The sequence below is a fragment of the Opisthocomus hoazin genome, chromosome 26 (genome assembly GCF_030867145.1).
Source record: "Opisthocomus hoazin isolate bOpiHoa1 chromosome 26, bOpiHoa1.hap1, whole genome shotgun sequence".
In the NCBI taxonomy this organism is placed as follows: Eukaryota; Metazoa; Chordata; class Aves; order Opisthocomiformes; family Opisthocomidae; genus Opisthocomus; species Opisthocomus hoazin.
In genome coordinates, this window is record NC_134439.1 from 7,551,169 (window position 1) to 7,573,517 (window position 22,349).

General features: G+C 54.2%; 1 protein-coding gene across 1 annotated transcript; it reads left to right on the forward strand.

Annotated features, from left to right (window-relative positions):
* The first annotated feature begins 1,293 nt into the window (after positions 1–1,293).
* LOC142364262 (uncharacterized) lies at positions 1,294–2,679 on the forward strand. Its single transcript, XM_075443570.1, is given in 4 exon segments — positions 1,294–1,494; positions 1,908–1,967; positions 1,970–2,062; positions 2,353–2,679. Coding segments are annotated over 4 exon segments (681 nt in total).
* Positions 2,680–22,349: the final 19,670 nt, after the last annotated feature.

Genomic DNA, 22,349 nt, shown 5'->3' on the forward strand with positions numbered 1-22,349 from the left:
AGCAGCAGGCTGCAGATCACGTGAGAAGACTTCAGTTCTGGCAGTCAAGCCATATCTGGCAGATACATCCTGTGGATCTTCATCTATAGATTTCTTGCCATTCTCCTGGGCCCATGACTTGAGTCCACCCCAGACCTTACAGAATGTTCCACTAGCCCAGCAGATAACTGCTGATAACAGTCTTGAATAGTCAGTGCATTGCCGTGCTAAAGACACTATCATCGGATTCGAACATCTGTATTTCACATTATTCTCTCTGGACTCTTTGACCGCCCAGGGCACTTTCCCCAAAAATTCTGTCTGGCAGATCCCCAAGGGGACAAAAATCTTCTCTTATGAAGTGCAGGGTTACAGCTTTGTCTTCTGTTTTGCAAAGCCGCTGCAAACTCCAGACACGAGAGCTATCCCAGCTTTTCTCCAAAACCCCAACAAGATTATAGCTCTGCAAGAGTGCACAGACTTTTAGGTTGACAGTCAGTCTGCGTTCAGGATGAGGTCTCCTGATAGTAATCGGGGTTCTGCAAAGTCCAGAGATCACCAGGTGTGTTCATAGAGATGAGGAAGGTCTCAGGTCAAGCTGGGAAGTCACCCACATGTCAGGGTCCAAAGTGGGATCAGTGGTGTCCATGTCCAGACACAGGCACAGATGTGTCACCACTGGAGCTGTAACTCCGGGTGGAGCCAAACACTCGAACTTCAGATTGAAAGCTGCTCCCATGGGAAGGGGAGTCAGTCCTGGCTGAAGTCTCCCAGCAGCACTACCTGGGAATGATCTCAGCAAGTCCAACAAAGGGCAGCCCTCAGCTAAGCTACCTGTGAATTGGATCCGTCCAACTGTCCTGTATCTCAAAGCCAAGCAACATCTGCACCCCTGTCCCTTTAGTCCAATACCCATTTGGTGTGAGGTCTTAGCCCTTGCCTAGCTCAGCAGCAGGCTGATGAGCTGCAGCAGCGCATCTGGCATTGGCATGTACATGAGGAGCCTGTGTCCCAGCCCAGTGACCAGCAGCACTGCCCCCTAAGGGGCTCCACTCAGTGACACAGGTCTACATGAAGTGGGCAGGCTTGCTTGGCCTTTCTCCCTTCACAAAGCAAGAAATGATGGGTGCAGGAGGCAGACACTGCATTTCATTGCTAGTTCTCAGTGAACCTCCGTACCAGGGTGAAGCCATAACCAGTCAGCTGTAGATTCCATTCAGCCACCATTTGTTATGTCAGGAGGAACCTGCTACTCTGTGTATCTTGTCAACACACCAAGGAAAAGTCTCCCAACTATGACAGCAACATGCTCTCATGGAGGGCCACACAAGTACAGACAGACACACATGTGCTCATACACACCTGCACGGAATAATGCAAAAGTCTGTGTGCTCACATAAAGCCAGCCTAGAGTCCAGCACTAACGCACATAAAAGCAGGAAAATATCAGCGAGAGTGGACTCTGCTGAGGACATGCTGGGGACACACGGACAGAACAAGGCTCAAATGCCCTGGGTAAAAATCAGACCCCAGACATGCTCCTGGTGACCTGCAGGGACTGAACATGGAGGGAAAGAGGCCAATGAGCCCAGCAAAATTTTCCCAAGAGCATTGTGAGTGTTGCTATAGGATCCAACATGGGATCCTTGGGCATGCAGACAAGAAGCGGGAGAGCAGTGCCCATTTCCTGACAACTTTGCCACAAACAAGCCCACAAGAATGACCCAGGTGCACATCACCTGCCAGCACGGGATGCCACCAGCACTTGAGCTGAGTCTTCTGCCTGCGATGATGTCTTTCTGCCCCGGAAAGCCAAGGGACTCTCATTCTGGAAATTACAGAAGCCTTCCTATGGGGAAGCACGTGGCGTCAGCCAGGAAATGAAAAGGCAGCAGTGCAGGAAACCCGGACACAGCCCATGCCATTAGCTGAGACACTCTGCATTTGACGTGAACTTGTCAGAAAATTATTACTTCCCCAAAGGCTGCCTCTGGGCCTGAGGCAGTGCAGGACTACTACAAAAGGCAGCCCAACTCTCGGCTCTCTCATCCGCTTCTCTCACCTCCTTGTCGTTGGGAATCAGGTGAGTGTGAAGCCTTTTCTCTTCCTCCTGCAAGATCAGGTCTTTCCCCAATGTCTGTCTCAGCTGACAGGGGCTGTCCCAGCCCCGGGCCGGGAGCTGTTTCTCATAGGAGAGGGAAGGGCAGAGAATGTCTTCCACTGGTAGAGCCTGGCACTTAGCTGAAGTGACTCTTCAGCTTTCAGCTGGACAGCCTGTGCTGGGCCTGTAGGGGCCTTGGCTTCCCCAAGGTTGGGTGCAGTTCTGCGTCTCATGTGTTCCCGTTTTCTTTTTCCCCCTGCACTCTGTCCCAGGTGCCCCTCCAGCCCAGAGACATGTCCTGCTGCAACCCATGCCTGCCATGCCAGCCCTGCGGCCCGACCCCGCTGGCCAACAGCTGCAATGAGCCCTGTTTCAGGCAGTGCCAGAGCTCCAATGTTGTCATCCAGCCCTCCGCCGTGGTGGTGACTCTGCCCGGACCCATCCTCAGCTCCTTCCCACAGAACACCGTTGTGGGATCCTCCACCTCTGCTGCTGTTGGCAGCATCCTCAGCTGTGATGGAGTGCCCATTTCCTCCGGAGGCTTTGACCTCTCCTGCATTACCAGCCGCTACTGTGGGAACAGATGTCAGCCCTGCTAAAGCTGTTGGCGATGTTCCCGGGCAAGAACCTCCAAGAACTCAGAACATGGTCCTCGACAGAAGATAGAGCTTTGGAGCATTGCATTTAGAGCTTTGGGCCATTATTCTGCTTCTGCTTCTTCTTCTACTCTCCTCTCTCTCTCCTTCCTATGCTGTTGCTGTCTCCCAGTGCCAGTCTGGCGGGGACGTGTTCGCCTCCCTCCTGCTGCAGGGCAAGCAGACGGAACCCCTGCAGAAGCTCCAGCACATCTCAGTGCCTGCCCCTGGCGCTCCCTGTGAGCCATCTCCTCTTCAATTTCAGACTCATTAAAGTTGTGCTGCATCCAAGCCTGGGCCTCCGAGTCCTTCTTTTTCTGAGTCACGTCTTCCAATCTGCTCAGGAAAGAAGGAGGCTTTTTGGAGAGGGTTAGGGTGGGCACAAAAGAAGACCCTTCATCTATCCCAGAGGAAAGAGAGGGGAGGCCCCAGTGCACTGGGTTGCCTGCTGTGCCCCGTCCCTTGGAGCTGAAGAAGATATTCCTGGCTACTCCACAGGCAACGGCCAACAGTCAGCCTTGCTGCATGTGTTTCCAGATGGGCCTGGAGCACTGGGCCCTGGAGCATGTTCTGTCAATGGGGAGCCCAACAAGTGCTGTCCTGGAGTGAGGAGCCCATGGTGGCAGGAGGCCAAGGGATGATGTCAGCAGCCCCTCTGGCTCTTGGAGAAGGGACGTCCTCTAGGCCTGGATGGAGCTGTGCTGGGGGAGAAGGCTCAAGCAGACAATGGCTCCAAAGGGTGGCAGAAGTGGGGATATGGAGAAAATAATACCTGGGGACAGCCCACAGCCTCATCCCCCCTTGCCTACCTTTCCATTGGCTGATCTCAGGTCCACAGCCAGCACGCACAAGCACAGGCACATGAGAGAGGTACCTCATACGGTCCTGGAGCGCCTGGCAGGGCCCAGCTGCTGTCCAGACTGGCAGGGCTGAGGCAATTCACCAATTAGTACTGGTATCGGCCACACAAATGGACTCACCACTCCCTGTGAATCCAACAGCCCCATGGGCACTGCAGCTCCAGGACAGCATCCAGCGCCCAGAGACGCATTTCTGCTCTCTGGTCCTTGGTCTCCTCCAAGCCTGGGGCAGCTTGCCTCGGCTTCTGAGGCGGCACCACTGCCAGGCTCCAGCTCTGATCCAGAAAGGCTCTGTGCAAGTGCAGTTACCCCCTTTGCGACATTAGCAATAGTCTACCATAGAAAGAACAGAGATTCTGACAGACGACTGCATATTTTTGAGGAAAAAATCTCGTCCCCTCACCCAGCAAGCAGTTCCCGAGGACTACTGCAAGCATGGCCCTGATCACAAGCACATCTCCTGCTTGGTTCCCACCCTTTTCAGTGCTGCACAGCTGAAGATGCAATTTGGGGTGTGTGGAAAGGCTTTTAGCCTATGCGGAGATTGACACGTGCCTTGGGAGCTGTAAGAAGCTCGTCCTAGGAGCGAGGATGCTGGCTTCGCAAGTAGGGATGCTCAGGCTGTATGGGATGTGGATTATTGCCAAAGACTGATGGATATTTTGAAGGACCCTCAGCTCAGTGATAGCCAGCAAGGAAGGGGAAGACGACTGTGCCAGTCAGCAGGCAACGCCAATGGTCTTCCTGGTGGCAAGGAAAGTCTGCCTCATTTTTGGCACACCGGTGGTGGGGTAGCAAATCGCCACAAAGGAAGCCTGACGAGGAAGAAATGCGGTAAGGTGTGGAGGTACTTATTGCTCCACGCAGTGACAATGAGGAGGTGGTTCCCCATCAGGGTTAGAAGATACATGGAGAAGATAATGGCACCTGGGGTCACGTGCACACCCAGGGAGGTCAGGAAGCCCAGCAGAAAGAGATCAGTTACAAGCGTCCTGCTCTCCTTTGCCATGGCTCTAAATATTAGAAAGGAGGTTATTGGAAAGTGGAAAATTATTCTGTCCGAAGGAAGACCCTAACTAATAAAAATGTCACCCAGAGATTGCAAATAATCACCTGCATGATCGTCCGCTCTAAGCTTTTCTGTCCCCACAATGCGCTCGCTTAGAACAAAAGTGAACATAAATGGATTATTAGGATGCTAGAAAAATGAAAAAGCACGGTGGGTTTTCTTCCACTTCATCTACTCCCAACCTGCAGCTCTCGACAGTTTAAAGAAGACCATGGGAAATGTTTTTCAGATGTGATCCTTTTTGACCCTGAGCCATGCTATTCTCCCTTGGGTGCTTTTATTCTCGCCAAGAATAATTGCAATTACCCAGTTCTCAGAAAGGTGTCAGATGGGAGTCTTGTCCATGTTCTTTCTTGGCTGTGCTCCTGGTCCCGTCCTCCATCTTCTTGTTTCTTCCTTATGGTCATGTTTCTCAAAGGCTTCCTGTTGTCCTGTTTGGAGTAGCTTTGTCATGTCCTCTGGTGGGTTTGTCCTGGGCTGGCTGCCAGACGCCCACTCACTCTTTCTCAAGCCCCTCCTCAATAAGGCAGGAGGAGAAAATAAGGTGAAAAGACTCATGGGTCAAGACAAAGACAGGGAGATCAAATACCAGGTACCCTCACCGGCAAAACAGACTCAGCCTGGGGAAGATGCATGTCAACTATTAACACTCAAAAACAAAATAAGATGGTGAGAAACAAAGACAAAAAACAAGATCAAAAAAACCCAAAACCACTTTCAGGTATTTAGGTATGCTTTTCAACCATACTTGGCAATTTCTTTGACCTCTACCCTCAGCTCCAGGTAGCGAGTTAGACACTGGTCACCTTCAGGCAATCACCATCTCCCAGGTGCAGAGGAGGGTCTCCTGAAGGCACCGCTGGGCTTGAAAGCAGGCAATGCTCCCCACATTCTCCTCCTGCCTGCACTTCCAGGCACATTCACTGTGCATACTCATCATCTAGGCAGTGGGCACCTTCTTGCTGTCCCCAGAGACCAAGGCTTCACTTCTTCCTCACTGAAACTCGCAAGCAGTGGCACTGGGTGGTTCACCAGTGCACTGAATGGTTTGGCCGTGCCAGGGCATGTCCATCTCCTCATCCTTCCTGGGATACCAGAGCCTTGTTTCAGGCACAGTCTGTCTGCCAACAGACCTCACACACCAACAGGATCTGCAGCCAAATAGCGGAGGGCAGATCAGTGCCACCAAGGTAGGAAAACTTGCCCTGTGCTAAGCTTTGCTGGCCAAAGCTGCTAGGCTGGGTGGAATGAAGGCAGAGCCGCTGAGGGAGTCCTCAGGGACCCAGGAGCCAGCCAAGATGACGGGGAATCAGAAGGAGGATGTCACGTTCTCAGAGAGGCTGCAGTTAGTTTCATCTCAGGGGGTTGGATGGAGCCTGGTGACATTCTGGTGGCATCCCTCAACAGCTCTCCCGCAAGTCCAGGCACTGCGTGAACCTGACGGTTTGATTGGGCTATTTTGCCCCTTGCTCAAGACCCTGGGTCTGATCTCAGACACAAAAGTCACACCAGCATGCTGTTAATGACAGTTTTCTTTGCTGCACAGGCTGCGGAGCCAGAGACCCAGCCTCACCACAACCGCAACACGCTACTGCTGGACAAGCTGAGGGAAATACTCCACAGGGAACACACACCCTTTTTCTGTGTGATGCTGCATGCGGTGGGTAACCATGTGGCCTCAGGAGAGGGACACCTGGTGCCGTCCTGCAGCTTGGCATCCCGCACATAGAAAAGCATCTGGGAGTTCTCCACAGACAGCACAGAGGAGAACCTCTCTGAGTTTACCCAAGGTTTCCATTTACCCATGCACAGCAGCATCGCAGAGGCCTGTGTCAGCACCTCCTCTTGCTCCAATCCTTGCTAGCCTCAAAGACGCATCTCACCAAAGTCTACAAGTCCCACCAGGACTGCCAGAAAATACAGGAGTGCGTCATGCTTTCCCTGTCACAGGTTGCCCACAGACTTCCGAGAAAGAGGGTGTTGGTGCTTGCAGGTTCCTATCTTCTCCTTCCTCTGCCACCTGAAAACAGCCTCCCAACCTCCCTGTGGGGAGTGGAGAAAATCTCTTCAGCTGCTGCTCCAACAGACCTCCTCACATCCCCACGCTGCTGACCCAGGGAGGCTCTCTAGAGAGATGACAGACTGGTGCTCGTCCCAAGGAGAGGAATCAAGTTGCAATCTTTGCTACACCACAGTTTCCATAGGGCCAGGGCCAGGTTTTTCAGCACTTGAAGATTCTTACTTGAGCAGTGCGGCAGCAGCTGGGCTTTTAACAGCCCCCAAAGTCAGAAGGTGTTTGAGCATCCCCTCAGGCAGACACACCTGCTGGAGAAGTGCTGCCTCCAAACTCACCGTCACACGGTCAAAGGGGCCTTGGCCACCTCAGAATTTATGTAGTAGGCAAAGGAACAGATCATGCAGTCCACTGTCAGGCAACAGAACGCTGCCAAGAACCTTCCAGCATCTTGCGTCTCACGGTGATCTCAGTGAGCCCAACCATTCCCCATTTAGGGAGGTGTCCGTGACCATTTTCTCTGGCCGTGTGGTACCCAGCTGGGCACAAGGTCTGCATCCTGGGAGTGGAAAAGGCCCCCTTCAAGCCCACTCCTGTTCACCTCTGCTATAGGTACAGTCTGAACTGATAGAGGACCAGGCAGAGACAAAACATCCCCAGGGTCTGGCTGGACCCAGGACTCTCTTCCCAAAGGCCTCTTTCCAGCTGTGACAAAGCTCTGCTCTTCAACACCTCATCTCTGCTTGGCAAATTTCATAGCGATTGACTCCTGCATATGAACTTGACTTCCTCTGAGCCTCCCCAAAGTGTCTTTAGAGCAAGTGTCTGCTTCAGGCACTCGTTCAGTCTCCAGGACCTCACATCATCCACACTGACAGAATCGGACTCATACACCCTGGGGAAAAAAAACAGGCCCCAGGCATGCTCCTGGTGACCTGCAGTGCTTACACAGGGAGAGAATGCGGCAAATGCGCCCAGCAAAATGTTCCCAACAGCATTGTGAGTGTTGCAGTAGGGTCCAATACTCCCAGCAGAAGCACACCTGAGTGCAACAAGGAGCAACCACCAGAGAGAGGTGGGAGGAGCAAGAGAAAAGGGTGTGGCATGTCCTCTCACATGGGAGTCCTTAGGCATGTGGACCAGAAGCAGGAGAGCGATGCCTATTTCCTGACAGCTTTGCCACAAACAAGCCCACAGGAATGACCCAGGTGCACATCACCTGCCCGCACAGGGTGCCACCAGCACTTGAGCTGAGTCTTCTGCCTGCAATGATGTCTTTCTGTCCTGGAAATTCAACAGACTCTCATTCTGGAAATTACAGAAGCCTTCCTACGGGGAAGCACGTGGCATCAGCCAGGAAATGAAAAGGCAGCAGTGCAGGAAACCAGGACACAGCCCATGCCATTAGCTGAGACACTTTGCGTTTGACGTGAACTTGTCTAGAAAATTATTACTTCCCCAAAGGCTGCCTCTGGGCCTGGGGCAGTGCAGGACTACTATAAAAGGCAGCCCAACTCTCGGCTCTCTCATCCGCTTCGCTCGCCTCCTTCTCATAGGGAATCAGGTGAGTGTGAAGCCTCTTCTCCTTCAAGACCAGTTCTTTCCTCAATGTCTGTCTCAGCTGACAGGGGCTGTCCTAGCCCAGGCCTGGGAGCTGTTTCTCATGGGAGAGGGAAAGGGAGAGAAGGTTTTCCCCTGAGAGAGCCTGGGGCTTAGCTGTTGTTGTTTCTTTTGGGCTTTCAGCCGGACAGCCTGCACTGGGCCTGCAGGGGCCATGGCTTTCCCATGGTTGGGTGCAGTTCTACTTCTCATGTTTTTCTGTTTTCTGCTTCCCCCTTCCCTTTCTCCCAGGTGCCCCTCCAGCCCAGAGACATGTCCTGCTGCAACCCGTGCCTGCCATGCCAGCCCTGCGGCCCGACCCCGCTGGCCAACAGCTGCAATGAGCCCTGTGTCAGGCAGTGCCAGAGCTCCAATGTCGTCATCCAGCCCTCCGCCGTGGTGGTGACCCTGCCCGGACCCATCCTCAGCTCCTTCCCACAGAACACCGTTGTGGGATCCTCCACCTCTGCTGCTGTTGGCAGCATCCTCAGCTGTGATGGAGTGCCCATCTCCTCCGGAGGCTTTGACCTCTCCTGCATCACCAGCCGCTACAGATGTCAACCCTGCTAAAGCTGCTGGCAACTTCTTTGGACAAGAACCTCCAATAGCTCAGAACATGGTGCTGGACAGAAGATAAATCTTTAGGACATTGCGTTTAGAGTTTTGGGCCATTGTTTCCTTCTTCCACTCTCCTCTCTCCTTTGCTGTCACTGTCTCCTAACACCACCCTAGCAGGGACTTTTTTGCTCCCCTCTCCCTGCAGGGCAGGCAGATGGACACCCTGCAGGAGCTCCACTGCATCTCAGTGGCTGCCCCTGGTGCTCCCTATGAGCCAACTCCTCTTCATTTTCAGACTCATTAAAGTTGTGCTGCATCCAAACCTGGGCCGCTGAGTCCTCCTCTCCTCTGAGAGAAGTCTGAGTCCTTCCCTCTTCCAACGCAAGTCTTCCAGTCTGCTCAGGAAAAGAGTGGCTTTTTGGAGAGGATCAGGTTAGGTGCAAGTGAAGGCACTTCCTTGGTCCCAGAGGAAAAAAGGGTAGGACTCAGTGCACTGGGTGCCCCGTGTCTTGCAGCTGAGGAAGATATGCTGTAAATACAGAGTGAGAGGCGCTGCTTCTCTCTGGCAGATGGACATCCCACACAACCCTCTTTACCACAGTCTTCTCACTAGCCCTCAGGGTACTATGATCGACAGCTTGTCTGGGGAGGACACCTCCCAGAAGGGTGAGGTGATCATCTTATAAACTCAGGGCTGTTTCTGCCTGTGGGGGATCGGGCTCGTTAGGAGTTGCAGTGCAAAATATTTGGGGCTGGTGCAAGACATGGGATGTTTTGGAGAAGGAGCAGAGACAAGAAAAGGGCAGGATCAAGGCTGTGGGGGAACGGGCTGCAGGGCCTCGACGGGTCCGATGCCAGTGCCGAGCGGCGGGGCCCGGCGGGGCGAAGCGGGGCCGGGCGGCGCCAGGCGGAACCGGCGGGCGGAGCGGCAGCGCCCCCTGGCGGGCCCGGCCGGGGCTGCCCCCCCGCCCCCGACACACACGCCCGGCCCCGCCCGTGCCGGTTCGTGCCCGGCCGCAGCCCCGGCTCCTCTCCCCGTGTCTCCCACGGCGCAGTAATACACCGCCGCGTCCCCGCGCCGGGGCCGGGCGAGCCACAGGGCGCTGGACCGGCGGTCTGCCGCCACCGACAGCCGCCCCGGAGGGGCCGGAACATCCTTGGACCCTTTGTGAACAAGTGTGATCAACGCGGGGCCTCGGCCCGGCAGCTGGCGGAACCAGTAGATGTAGTCGGTAGACTTGATATTGGGGTGTGAGCAGTTGATGCTGATGCCGGTGCCCTCGGTGGTCTCTGCCGATGGCTCCTGCTGCACCTGGGCTCCTCTCACAGCTGCTGCTGGAAAGCAGAAGGAAAGAACAAAGATTGTCAAGATCGCCCAGTTCTGATGGCTCATTACCAGACAAAGAGTAAAGAGCAGTGGCAGAGCCAGCGGACAGGAAGAGATGGGAAAATGTGCCTGTGATGGAGAGTGATCCTGGTGTGAGTACGTGGTGTGTGGAGTGATGGGAGAACAGTGGGAGCGAGTTTGAAATTCAGGCATGCAGATATTAGATGAAAGTCAGGTCCATGAATGGATGGAGAGAGCAAGAGTAGGGAGAGAGGTTCTTACCGTGAACAACAGCTAAAATCAGTGCAGGAATAATGACTTCACGCACAGGGAAAAGAGACAGCACATGGAAATACAGGTGTACAGGCAAGCAGGGTCATAGCGACAGAGGTGGTAGAGAAATGGGGAGAATGGGAAGAGGAGACTCGGAGGGCTTGGAAAGGGGGAGGAGAGCTGGCAGAGGGGCAGGGACGGGGAAAGACACCCCGAAGAAGGAGAGGGAAGAGTTCGTGCTGGGCTCCCTGGGGAGCAGCCCGGGCACAGCCCCGGCCCCCGCCCACCGCCGCCAGCCCCGCGCACCCAGCAGCACCGCGGCCAGCCCCGCCAGCCCCGCGCCCCGGCACCGCCGCATCCCGCCGCTCCGCCGCCCGCACCTCGCTGCCCCCCGCCAGCCCCGGCTCTCTGCTCCGCCCGCGCCGCCTCCTCTCCGCCGCCTCCTCCCCTCGCCGCCGCCGCCAGCTCCGCCCCGGGGCTCAGCCCGGCGCCGGCGCCGCTCGGGCTCTCGCCCGGCCTCGCAGCGCTCTCTGGCTCTGCCCGGCCACGACTTGGTCTCCTGGGAAATGGACTCTCGCCGTCCGCCAGCGAGAATCAGCCTGCACAGAGCCAGCTGCAGTGGGGACAGCGGCAGGGCCTTGACCCAGGAGCTGGACCGGCTTCCCCGAGCTGTGCCTGAGCTCAGGGGCTGGAAGCAGCAGCCACTGATTCCCTGCGGATGGCAGTGAGGAGCCCGAGAGCCTTCAGCTGCCTGCGTGTGGCCCCAGCACAATGTCTAAAAGTTGTGTTGTGGTAAATGGGGTGTGAGGACAAATGCGCCCATGGGTGTGCAGACATCAGGGAGGGCGGGGGAAAGAAGTCAGAATCACAGAATCAGACTGTAGGTGTGAAGGGACCTCCAGGGGTCATCTCCCCCTGGTTCAGAATAGATCCCATTTGATCAGATTGCCCGAAGTCACATTCAGTCCAGCCTTGAACACCTCTCAGGATGGAGATTGCACAGCCTCGATGGGAAACAGATTCCTGTTCTCATTGGTTGTGTTTAGCCTGTTGCTTGTGTAGAATTCCCCATGTTTCAGCAGCTGTTCCTCGCCTCTACTCCTGTCGCAGAGTACTCCCACAGCCTAGTCCATCTTCTCGGTTTTCTCTGGACAGGTTGTTCGTGGACCTGCTGGGAACAACTTGTCTAATGGAGATCAGTGCGCCGTCTGTTCTCTGTCTGTGGCTGGGTGTCATCTCCAAACTTGCAGGAAGTGCCGTCCTTCCCATTAAACATGGTGTTTACGAAAACATAAAAGACTGTTGGTCCTACTGCTGATCCCTGAGGCACCCCACTGGTAAGTGTCTTGGGCTTTGCACCACTTGGCACAACTCTTTGAGCCTGGTAGTCCAGCCAGTTTTCCAGCCACCTTAGCATCCTCTTAGTGAACCCATTCATCTCCAATTTGGTCATAAAGGAAGTTCGAGGGAGGCTGTCAAAGGCACTGCTAACCTCCAGGTACACACATCCGCTGCCCTTTGCTTGTCCACAGTGCCCGTTACCTTATGAGAAATGAGTGAGGTTTGCCCTCAACTGCAGTAGACTCTGAGTTCAGCAGCAGCTCCATGGAGAGGGAAGCAGCCCTGGCCGAGCTCTACCAGCAGAGGCCATGATGTCAGCAAAGGTCACTGACAGAGAGGGGGTAAGGCTGGCTGCCCTGTGTCCAAGCTGGACCTTAGCTCAGGCAGTCAAATATCTGGGAGAGGAGATGGGCTTAGAAAATCTATCCAGTGTGCACAGTCCTTGTCGGAAAGAAGGTCTATACTGAACACACCTGTGGGACAGCAGCAGGCTATGGAGGGTGTGGTCTCGAATCCAATTTCCTTCCCCTCCCAGGGGCAGTTGCTGGGCTCCCAGACAAAGATTCCAATGTGGGGCATGAAGTTCCTGGGGACTGAAGACAAAAGCACACATCAGTTCTTTCGCTTTCCTGTGCAAGCCACAGGGTTTGTCCTTTCCCTCACAGCACAGTGACATCAGGCTTCGTGGTCCTTTCTTTCAGTACCTGTTTGGTGCAAAGTCTCAGCCCCTGCCTGATGCAGCACCAGGCCAGTGGGCTGCACGAGTACATTTGGAATTGGGTCGGTCAAAGCCCCCTCCTTGGTGGTGAGAACAAGGTGCAGCATTGCACCACTCCTTGTGGGCTCCTCTATCACTTGTTGTCCTCAATGCATTCCAGGAACCTCCTGGATTGCCTGTGCCCTGCTGTGTTGTCCCTCCAACAGATGTCGGGGTGATTGCAGTCCCCCATGAGGACCAGGGCTTTTGAACGTGAGGCTTCTCCTATCTGCTTATAGAGGGCCTCATCTGCTTGCTCACCCTTGTCAGGTGGCCTGTAGCAGACTCCCACTGTAATGTCGCCTGTTCCTGCCCTGTCTTGAATCTTGACCCATAAGCTCTCCGTGGGCTCCTCATCCAATCCCAGGTGGAGCTCCATGCAATCCAGCTGATCTTTGATATAGAGGGCGACACCCCCTCCTTGTTTCCCCTGCCTGTCTTTCCTAAAGAGCCTGTATCCTCCCATCCCAATAATTCTTTCATAGGAGCTGTCCCACCATGTCTCTGTGATGCCGATGATATCTTAGTCCCGCAGATGTGCGCGCATCTCTAGCTCCTTTTGTTTATTCCCCATGCTATGTGCATTTGCATAAAGGCATTTGAGCTGAGCTCCCAATGAAGCTGCACCGTTGCTGATGCACAGCTCCCTGTTCCGTACCCTCACTGACACAGGAGAGTGAAGGTCCTTGCTAGCGCACCGTCCACTAACAGCTGAGTTGCCACCCCCAACCTTTTCACTAGCCAGATTGGTTTTATTTCTTTCCCCCTTCAAATCTAGTTTAAAGCCCTATCAATGAGCTCTGCTAACTCCTGAGCTAGGATCCTCTTCCCCTTTTGTGACAGGTGTACCCCATCTGTTGCCAGCAGGCCTGGTGCCATGTAAACTGATCCATGATCAACGAACCCCAAATTTTGCCTATGACACCAGGCTTGGAGCCAGGTATTGATCTGTTGACTCCTGCTGTTTCTTCCCCCATCTTCCCCTGCAACTGGAGAGGTAGAGGAGAACACTACTTGTGCTCCTGATCCCTTAACCTGTCACCCCAGAGCCCTGAAGTCCCTTTTGATTACCTGTGCGCATTTGTCCCTAACCTGGTCACTGCCAACCTCAAGAAAGAAGAGTAGTAATAGTCAGTGGGCCTGACCAGACCAGGGAGTTTCCTAGTGATATCTCTCACCCAGGCCCCAGGGAGGCAGCAGAATTCCCTGTGGGCTGGGTCTAGTCGGCATATCGGGCCCTCTGTTCTTCTCAGAAGGGAGTCACCTATGACAATTACCCTTCTTTTTGTTTTCGTGGAGGCAGTCGTGATGCGTGGGGCTGACTGCCTAGCTCTGGGCAACCTCGTGCGCGGGCCTTCATCCACTCTGTCATTTGCCTGGCCCTCCGGTTCTAGAGCCTCATACCTATTGTGTAAGAGCACCTGGGGTGGAGAGGGAGGACAGGAGGGGATTCGCCTGCCGCCCCCAGCTAGGACCCATTTCCATTCTCCTCTGTCTCTCAGGTCCTCTCCTTCTGCCTTGTGGCGAGAGGGCAGGGGATCTTCTGCTTCTTGTGGAGCGTCCATCTTCTGCGCTTATTTCGGGGATGGCAGGGCATGGCTCCACCAGTCTATTTCCCACTCGCACTCCCTGATGCTCCTTAACCTTTCTCCCTCCTCTTTGAGCTCTGCCACCAGGGTGAGCAGATCATCCACCCGGTCACAGCGCACACAGACGTACTGTCTGCTGCCCTCCAATACCAGTGACAGGCTCAGGCACTCCTTGTAGCCAGAGAACTGCACAGCTGCCTGTTTATGAGGGAGCTCTGAATGGGTCACCACATTCTGCCTGGTGACGGCTTTCAGCCAAATGGAGACCATAGCTCGGTGTCTCCTAGCTGAGCAAGCAATGACCACCAGTTGAATTTACCCGGGGAGCTGGCTGAGGCTCGGGGCCCTGCCTGCCTGCCCTGCCTGTGCGAACTGCTGCGCAAACTGCCGTGCCACACCTTGGCTGCTGTGCCATGCCCTGTTTGCCCGTCCTGTTCGCTTGCACTCCCCAGGGGCTGATTTTGCCAGGGGGAGGGTACAGCGGTCAGTCTGGACCCCGCACACGCTGAGTCAGAGCCGCCGCTTGTCAGGGCTCAGCACTTCCCGCTTGGGGGGTGGGGGGGGAGAGGGGCACAATCTCTCTCCGGGCGCCTGTCTCAGCAGTTCTGCATCTACGAAAAGGTTCCCCCGGGGCGATCCCTCGCTCCGGAGCCCTTCGCCATGCGGTCATGATGGATAGCAGCAGGCTGCAGATCACGTGAGAAGACTTCAGTTCTGGCAGTCAAGCCATATCTGGCAGATACATCCTGTGGATCTTCATCTATAGATTTCTTGCCATTCTCCTGGACCCATGACTTGAGTCCACCCCAGGCCTTTCAGAATGTTCCACTAGCCCAGCAGATAACTGCCGATAACAGTCTTGAATAGTCAGTGCACTGCGACTTTTAGTTTGTCAGTCAGTCTGCGTTCAGGATGAGGTCTCCTGATAGTAATCGGGGTTCTGCAAAGTCCAGAGATCACCAGGTATGTTCATAGAGATGAGGAAGGTCTCGGGTCAAGCTGGGAAGTCACGCGCATGTCAGGGTCCGAAGTGGGATCAGTGGTGTCCATGTCCAGACACAGGCACAAATGTGTCACCGCTGGAGCTGTAACTCCGGTTGGAGCCAAACACTCGAACTCAAGATTGAAAGCTGCTCCCATGGGAAGGGGAGTCAGTCCTCGCTGAAGCCTCCAAGCAGCACTACCTGGGAATGGTCTCAGCAAGGCCAACAAAGGGCAGCCCTCAGCTAAGCTACCTCTGAATTGGATCAGTCCAACTGTCCTGTATCTCAAAGGCAAGCAACATCTGCACCTCTGTCCCTTTAGTCCAATACCCATTTGGTGTGAGGTCTTGGCCCTTGCCTGACTTAGCAACAGGCTGATGACATGTAGCAGCGCATCTGGCATTGGCATGTACATGAGGAGCCTGTGTCCTAGCCCAGTGACCAGCAGCACTGCCCCCTAAGGGGCTCCACTCAGTGACACAGGTCTACATGAAGTGGGCAGGCTTGCTTGGCCTTTCTCCCTTCACAAAGCAAGAAACGATGGGTGCAGGAGGCAGACACTGCATTTCATTGCTAGTTCTCAGTGAACCTCCGTACCAGGGTGAAGCCATAACCAGTCAGCTGTAGATTCCATTCATTACGTCAGGAGGAACCTTCTACTCTGTATATCTTGTCAACACACCAAGCAAAAGTCTCCCTACTGTGACCTGAACACGCCCTCTTGGAGGGTCACACAAGTACAGACAGACACACATGTGCTCATACACACCTGCATGGAATAATGCAAAAGTCTGTGTGCTCACATAAAGCCAGCCTAGAGTCCAGCACTAAGGCACATAAAAGCAGGAAAATATCAGCGAGAGTGGACTCTGCTGAGGAGATGCTGGGGACACACTGGCAGAACCAGACTCAAATGCCTCAGGGAAAAACCAGGCCCCAGACATGCTCCTGCTAATGTACAGGGACTGCACAGGGAGGGAAAGAGGCCAATGAGCCCAGAAAAATTTTCCCAACAGCATTGTGAGTGTTGCAATAGCGTCCAACACACCCAGCAGAAGCCCACCTGCATGCAACAAGGAGCAACCACCAGAGAGAGGTGGGAGGAGCAAGAGAAAAGGGTGTGGCATGTCCTCATACATGGGAGTCCTTGGGCATGTGGACGAGAAGCAGGAGAGCGGTGCCTATTTCCTGACAGCTTTGCCACAAACAAGCCCACAGGAATGACCCAGGTGTACATCACCTGCCCGCACAGGGTGCCACCAGCACTTGAGCTGAGTCTTCTGCCTGCAATGATGTCTTTCTGTCCTGGAAATTCAACAGACTCTCATTCTGGAAATTACAGAAGCCTTCCTATGGGGAAGCACGTGGCATCAGCCAGGAAATGAAAAGGCAGCAGTGCAGGAAGCCAGGACACAGCCCATGCCATTAGCTGAGACACTCGGCATTTGACGTGAACTTGTCAGAAAATTATTACTTCCCCAAAGGCTGCCTCTGGGCCTGAGGCAGTGCAGGACTACTATAAAAGGCAGTACAACTCTCGGCTCTCTCATTCACTTCCCTTGCCTCCTTCTTGTTGGGAATCAGGTGAGTCTGAGGCCTCTTCTCGTCCTCCTTCAAGACCAATTCTTTCCTTGATATCTGGCTCAGCTGACAGGGGCTGTCCTAGCCCAGGGCTGGTTGCTGAGTCTCACGGGAGAGGGGAAGGGAGAGAAGGTCTTCCCCTGAGAGAGCCTGGGGCAAGTAGGGGCCTTGGCTTCCCCATGGTTGGGTGCAGTGCTGCTGCTCATGTGTTTCTGTTTTCTGCTTCCCCCTGCCCTCTCTCACAGGTGCCCCTCCAGCCCCAGAACATGTCCTGCTGCACCCCGTGCCTGCCATGCCAGCCCTGCGGCCCGACCCCGCTGGCCAACAGCTGCAATGAGCCCTGTGTCAGGCAGTGCCAGAGCTCCAATGTTGTCATCCAGCCCTCCGCCGTGGTGGTGACCCTGCCTGGACCCATCCTCAGCTCCTTCCCACAGAACACCGTTGTGGGATCCTCCACCTCCGCCGCTGTTGGCAGCATCCTCAGCTGTGATGGAGTGCCCATCTCTTCTGGAGGCTTTGACCTCTCCTGCATTACCAGCCGCTACTGTGGCAGCAGATGTCGACCCTGCTAAAGCTGCTGGCAGCTTCCTCGGGCAAGAACCTCCAAGACCTCAGAACATGGTGCTCGACAGAAGATAGAGCTTTGGGGCATTGGATTTAGAGATTCCGGCCAATCTTTCCTGCTTCCACTCTTCTCTGTCTCTTTGCCTTGCTGTCACTGTCTCCCAGCACCAGCTTGGCAGGGACATGTTGGCCTCCCTCCCTCTGCAGGGCAGGCGGATGGACACCCTGCTGAAGCTCCACCGCATCTCAGTGGCTGCCCCTGGTGCTCCCTATGAGCCACCTCCTTTTCTTTTTCAGACTCATTAAAGTCGTGCTGCATCCAAACCTGGGACTCTGACTCCTCCTCTCTTCTGTGGCAGGTCTTCCAGTCCGCTCAGGAAAAAAGTGATTGTTTGGAGAGGATTAGGTTAGGCGTAAAAGAAGACTCTCCCTTAGTCCCAGAGGAAAAAGAGGGTAGGACTCAGTGCACTGGGTTGCCTGTTGTGCCCCGTGTCTTGGACCTGAGGAAGACATTCCTGGCTACTCCACAGACAATGGCCATCAGTCAGCCTTGCTGCATCTGTTCCCAGATGGGCCTGGAGCACTGGGCCCTGGAGCATGTTCTGTCAATGGGGAGCCCAACAACTGCTGTCCTGGAGTGAGGAGCCCATGGCTGTGGGAGGCCAAGGGATGGGGTCAGCAGCCCCTCTGGCTCTTGGGGAAGGGATGTCCTCTAGGCCTGGATGGAGCTGTGCTGCGGGAGGAGTCTCAAGCAGACAATGGCTCCAAAGGGTGGCAGAAGTGGGGATATGGAGACAATAACACCTGGAGACAGCCCACAGCCTCATCTCCCCCTCTCCTTCCTTTCCATTGCCTCATCTCGGGTCCATGGCCACCGCACACAGGAGCACAGGTAAATGGTGTAGGTACCTCATATAGTCCCTGAGCGCCTGGCAGGGCCCAACTGCTCTCCAGATCTGCAGGGCTGAGGCACTTCACCAGCTGGTACTGGTATCAGCCACACAATGGAGTCACCACTCCTTGTGAATCCAACAGCCCCATGGGCCACTGCAGCTCCAGGAGAGTACCCAGTGCCCAGACACCCATGGCTGCTCTCTGGTCCTTGGTCTCCTCCAAGCCTGGGGCAGCTTGCCTGGGCTTCTCAGGCTCCACCACTGCCAGACTCACTACCAACTCCAGAAAGGCTCTGTGCAAGAGCTGTTGCCCCCTCCATTCCCACTGGGACATTGTGGTGACAGCGGGACCCTTTTCTGTGCTCAGCAGCTTCTCTCATCTCTCTCTGCTGGACCATTCTCAGCCCTCTTGCTTTGCCTGGTATTCTTGGGCACCAGCTGGACCAAAACACTTTGCATATCACAGGCCTTGGCCAGCTGGGCTCAAATCAATGGCTCAGGCACACAGTCCCCCCCAAACCATGTGAAGTTTACCTCACACTTCTCCTCCAGCCTATGGTTTTGGGGCTGAGGCACCATCTTTCTTTGTCTCACTGGGCACTGGGCACCTTCTTGCTGTGCCCAGAAATCAAGACGTCACCTGCTCCTTGATAAGACCTGCCGTCCCAGCACTGGAGTCAGTTGCCAGCACCCAGGCATCTCCAGGTCCTCCTCACTGTGTGCGTGACGCTCACAGGTATCCCCACAGGTCGAGAATCGGTCGCGCCCCAGGGACACCAAGGTACAGGACAGGTACCAACCCAAGCGTAGCACAAACGCTGGGGATGACCTTGCCCATACCAAGCTGCCCAGGCTCCCCAAGTGCTCTGAGCTCTGATCACACCACCACTGCTCCTCACATGCAGGCCAGGGCCTTCCCAGCACTGCAGTCCTTGGCTGATGGAGATTGGTCACTGCCCCTTATCTGCTCCACGTGGCTTCTTGTGATGAGTGAGCCTCTTTCCTCTTTGCAGCTGCTCTTAAAGCAGCGGACGACTGTGATGCGGTCCCCCTGAGCCTTCTGTTCTTCAGGGAGAAAAGACTGAACTCCGTCAGTCTTTCCTCACAGGACAGGTTCTCCAATCCTTTGGTCCTCTTTGACACACACAAGGTGGTGGCAGTAGGCAGCAGATCAGGATCAACAGAGGCCGAGTCAGAGGACTTGCATCCCAGCAGTGGCAGCCCCCACCTCCAACACATCAGTGACCAGGTCTTCCTAGGTGATTCAGCCTTGGATTCTAATCCATCTGATCATCCCAGAGCAAGCACAATCTTCCTAGACAAATCTCAAACAGATGTGCCGGACAAGAGGCGGAAGAGCCATATCAACCAAGTTTCTCCTGGGCAGCTTGCAGAAATATACACCTCACGCTCAACAATATTTGCAGACAGCTGCACAGTCAGTCAACCTAACCTCAGAAGCACAACAAAGTGCGACATTACCAATAGTCTACCATGAAAAGGACAGAGATTCAGAGAGAGGATTGGATCTTTCTGAGGAAAAATCTCATCCTCTCCCACAGGAAGAAGTTCCGATGGCTACTACAGGCGTAGCGCTGATCACAAGCGCATCACCTGGTTGGTTCAGACCCGTTTCAGTGCTTCCCAGTTGAAGATGCAATTTGGTGTACTTGGAAAGGCTTATAGTCTATGTAGAGATTTATATACACCCTAGTAGCTGTAAGGAGAAATTCCTAGGAGCTAGAACGCTGGCTTCTAAAGCAGGGATCATAGAATCACAGAATGGTGGGGTTTGGAAGGGACCTCTGGGGATTGTCTAGTCCAATCCACATGTCAAAGCAGGTTCAACTAGAGCAGGCTGCACAGGACATCATCCAGGAGGGGTTTGAATATCTCCAGAGAAGGAGAATCCACGACACCTCTGGGCAGTTTTTTCCAGTGCTCCATCACCCTCAAATTAAGCAAGTTCTTCCTCGTGTTCAGGTGGAACTTTCTATGCATCAGTCTGTGCTTGTTGCCCCTTGTCCTGTCACTGGGCACCCCGGAAAAGAGTATGGCCACATCCTCTTGATACCCACCCTTAAGATATTTCTAAGCATTTGTGAGATCCCCTCTCAGTCTTCTTCAGGCTAAACAAGCCCAGCTCCCTCAGTATTTTCTCATAAGAAAGATGCTCCCGTGCCCTAACCATTTTTGTAGACCTCTGCTGGACTCTCTCTACTAGGTCTAGTTTTCATGGAGATGTTTTGCTTGAGGAGCTCCCTCTGTGCCTGTTCATAATACCAGATAGCAGGAGGAGAAGCCCAGCTCCCACTGGAATGTATAATGTCCTCAGTGACACATTAGGGCAATGATCCAGTGGGATGTTGTTGCTTAGCCCCAGCTGGCAACAAAGAACCATGCAGTCGCTCTGTCGCTCCTCTTCCTGGTGGGGTGGGGAGGAGACTGGCAAGAAAAAGGCAAAACTTGTGGGCTGGCGTAAAGACACTTTAACAGAACAGCAAAGAAAGAGAACGGTCACAACAATAATACTGATAAAAAGAATATAGAAAGCAAGAAACACACAGTGCAATTTTCTCACCGCCCAATGCCCAGCTAGCTCCGAGCAGTGATTACCCTCCCCTGGCAGCGATTGCCCTCCCCTCCTAGCTTCTTGTGAAAACTAACCCTATCGCAGCTGAAGCTGGGGCAGTGGTGTACATGACACACCTGCTGACACAAGGCTGGGTTCTGTGCTCTCTTGCCACAGAGAACAAGGGAACGATGGGCCATGCATGCCCCATGCAAGGATCTGCCTCAGTTGAGCTTTTCGTTGCCTGCATTTATTTTGGTTCATTGCCACACCAATAGATAGGAGAAGAAAAGCTACAGCATCCCTTTACATCAACTGCTATGGCTGAAGTTCAAGAGCGAAAAAACACAATGGGATTAGTTTTAAGGTGTCTCCCTCTCGAGACAAGACAACCCCAGCTGCTGCCAGAGAGGATGAATGTGCCTGCAGTTACTAATAGTGGTCAAGAGGAACAGATTGTTGGCAGGTAAATGAAATGGCTCATGTGGCTGAAGCCTCCCAGCAGCACTAGCTGGGAACGGTCTCAGCAAGGTCAACAAGGGGAAGAGGGCAGCCCTCAGCTGAACTAACGCTCGGTTGGATCAGTCCAACTGTCCTGTATCTCAAGGCTGAGCAACCTCTCTACCCCTCTCCCTTTAGTGCAATACCCATGTGGTGTGAGGTCTCGGCCCTTGCCTGACTTAGCAACAGGCTGACGAGCTGTAAAAGCGCATCCGGCATTGGCATGTACATGAGGAGCCTGTGTCCTAGCCCAGTGACCAGCAACACTGCCCCCTAAGGGGCTCCACTCAGTGACACAGGTCTACATGAAGTGGGCAGGCTTGCTTGGCCTTTCTCCCTTCACAAAGCAAGAAACGATGGGTGCAGGAGGCAGACACTGCATTTCATTGCTAGTTCTCAGTGAACCTCCGTACCAGGGTGAAGCCATAACCAGTCAGCTGTAGATTCCATTCATTACGTCAGGAGGAACCTGCTACTCTGTGTATCTTGTCAACACACCAAGCAAAAGTCTCCCTACTATGACCTGAACACGCCCTCTTGGAGGGTCACACAAGTACAGACAGACACACATGTGCTCATACACACCTGCACGGAATAATGCAAAAGTCTGTGTGCTCACATAAAGCCAGCCTAGAGTCCAGCACTAACGCACATAAAAAGCAGGAAAATATCAGCGAGAGTGGACTCTGCTGAGGAGATGCTGGGGACACACTGGCAGAACCAGACTCAAATGCCTCAGGGAAAAACCAGGCCCCAGACATGCTCCTGCTAATGTACAGGGACTGCACAGGGAGGGAAAGAGGCCAATGAGCCCAGAAAAATTTTCCCAACAGCATTGTGAGTGTTGCTATAGCGTCCAACACACCCAGCAGAAGCCCACCTGCGTGCAACAAGGAGCAACCACCAGAGAGAGGTGGGAGGAGCAAGAGAAAAGGGCGTGGCATGTCCTCATACATGGGAGTCCTTGGGCATGTGGACCAGAAGCAGGAGAGCGGTGCCTATTTCCTGACAGCTTTGCCACAAACAAGCCCACAGGAATGACCCAGGTGCACATCGCCTGCCCGCACAGGGTGCCACCAGCACTTGAGCTGAGTCTTCTGCCTGCAATGATGTCTTTCTGTCCTGGAAATTCAACAGACTCTCATTCTGGAAA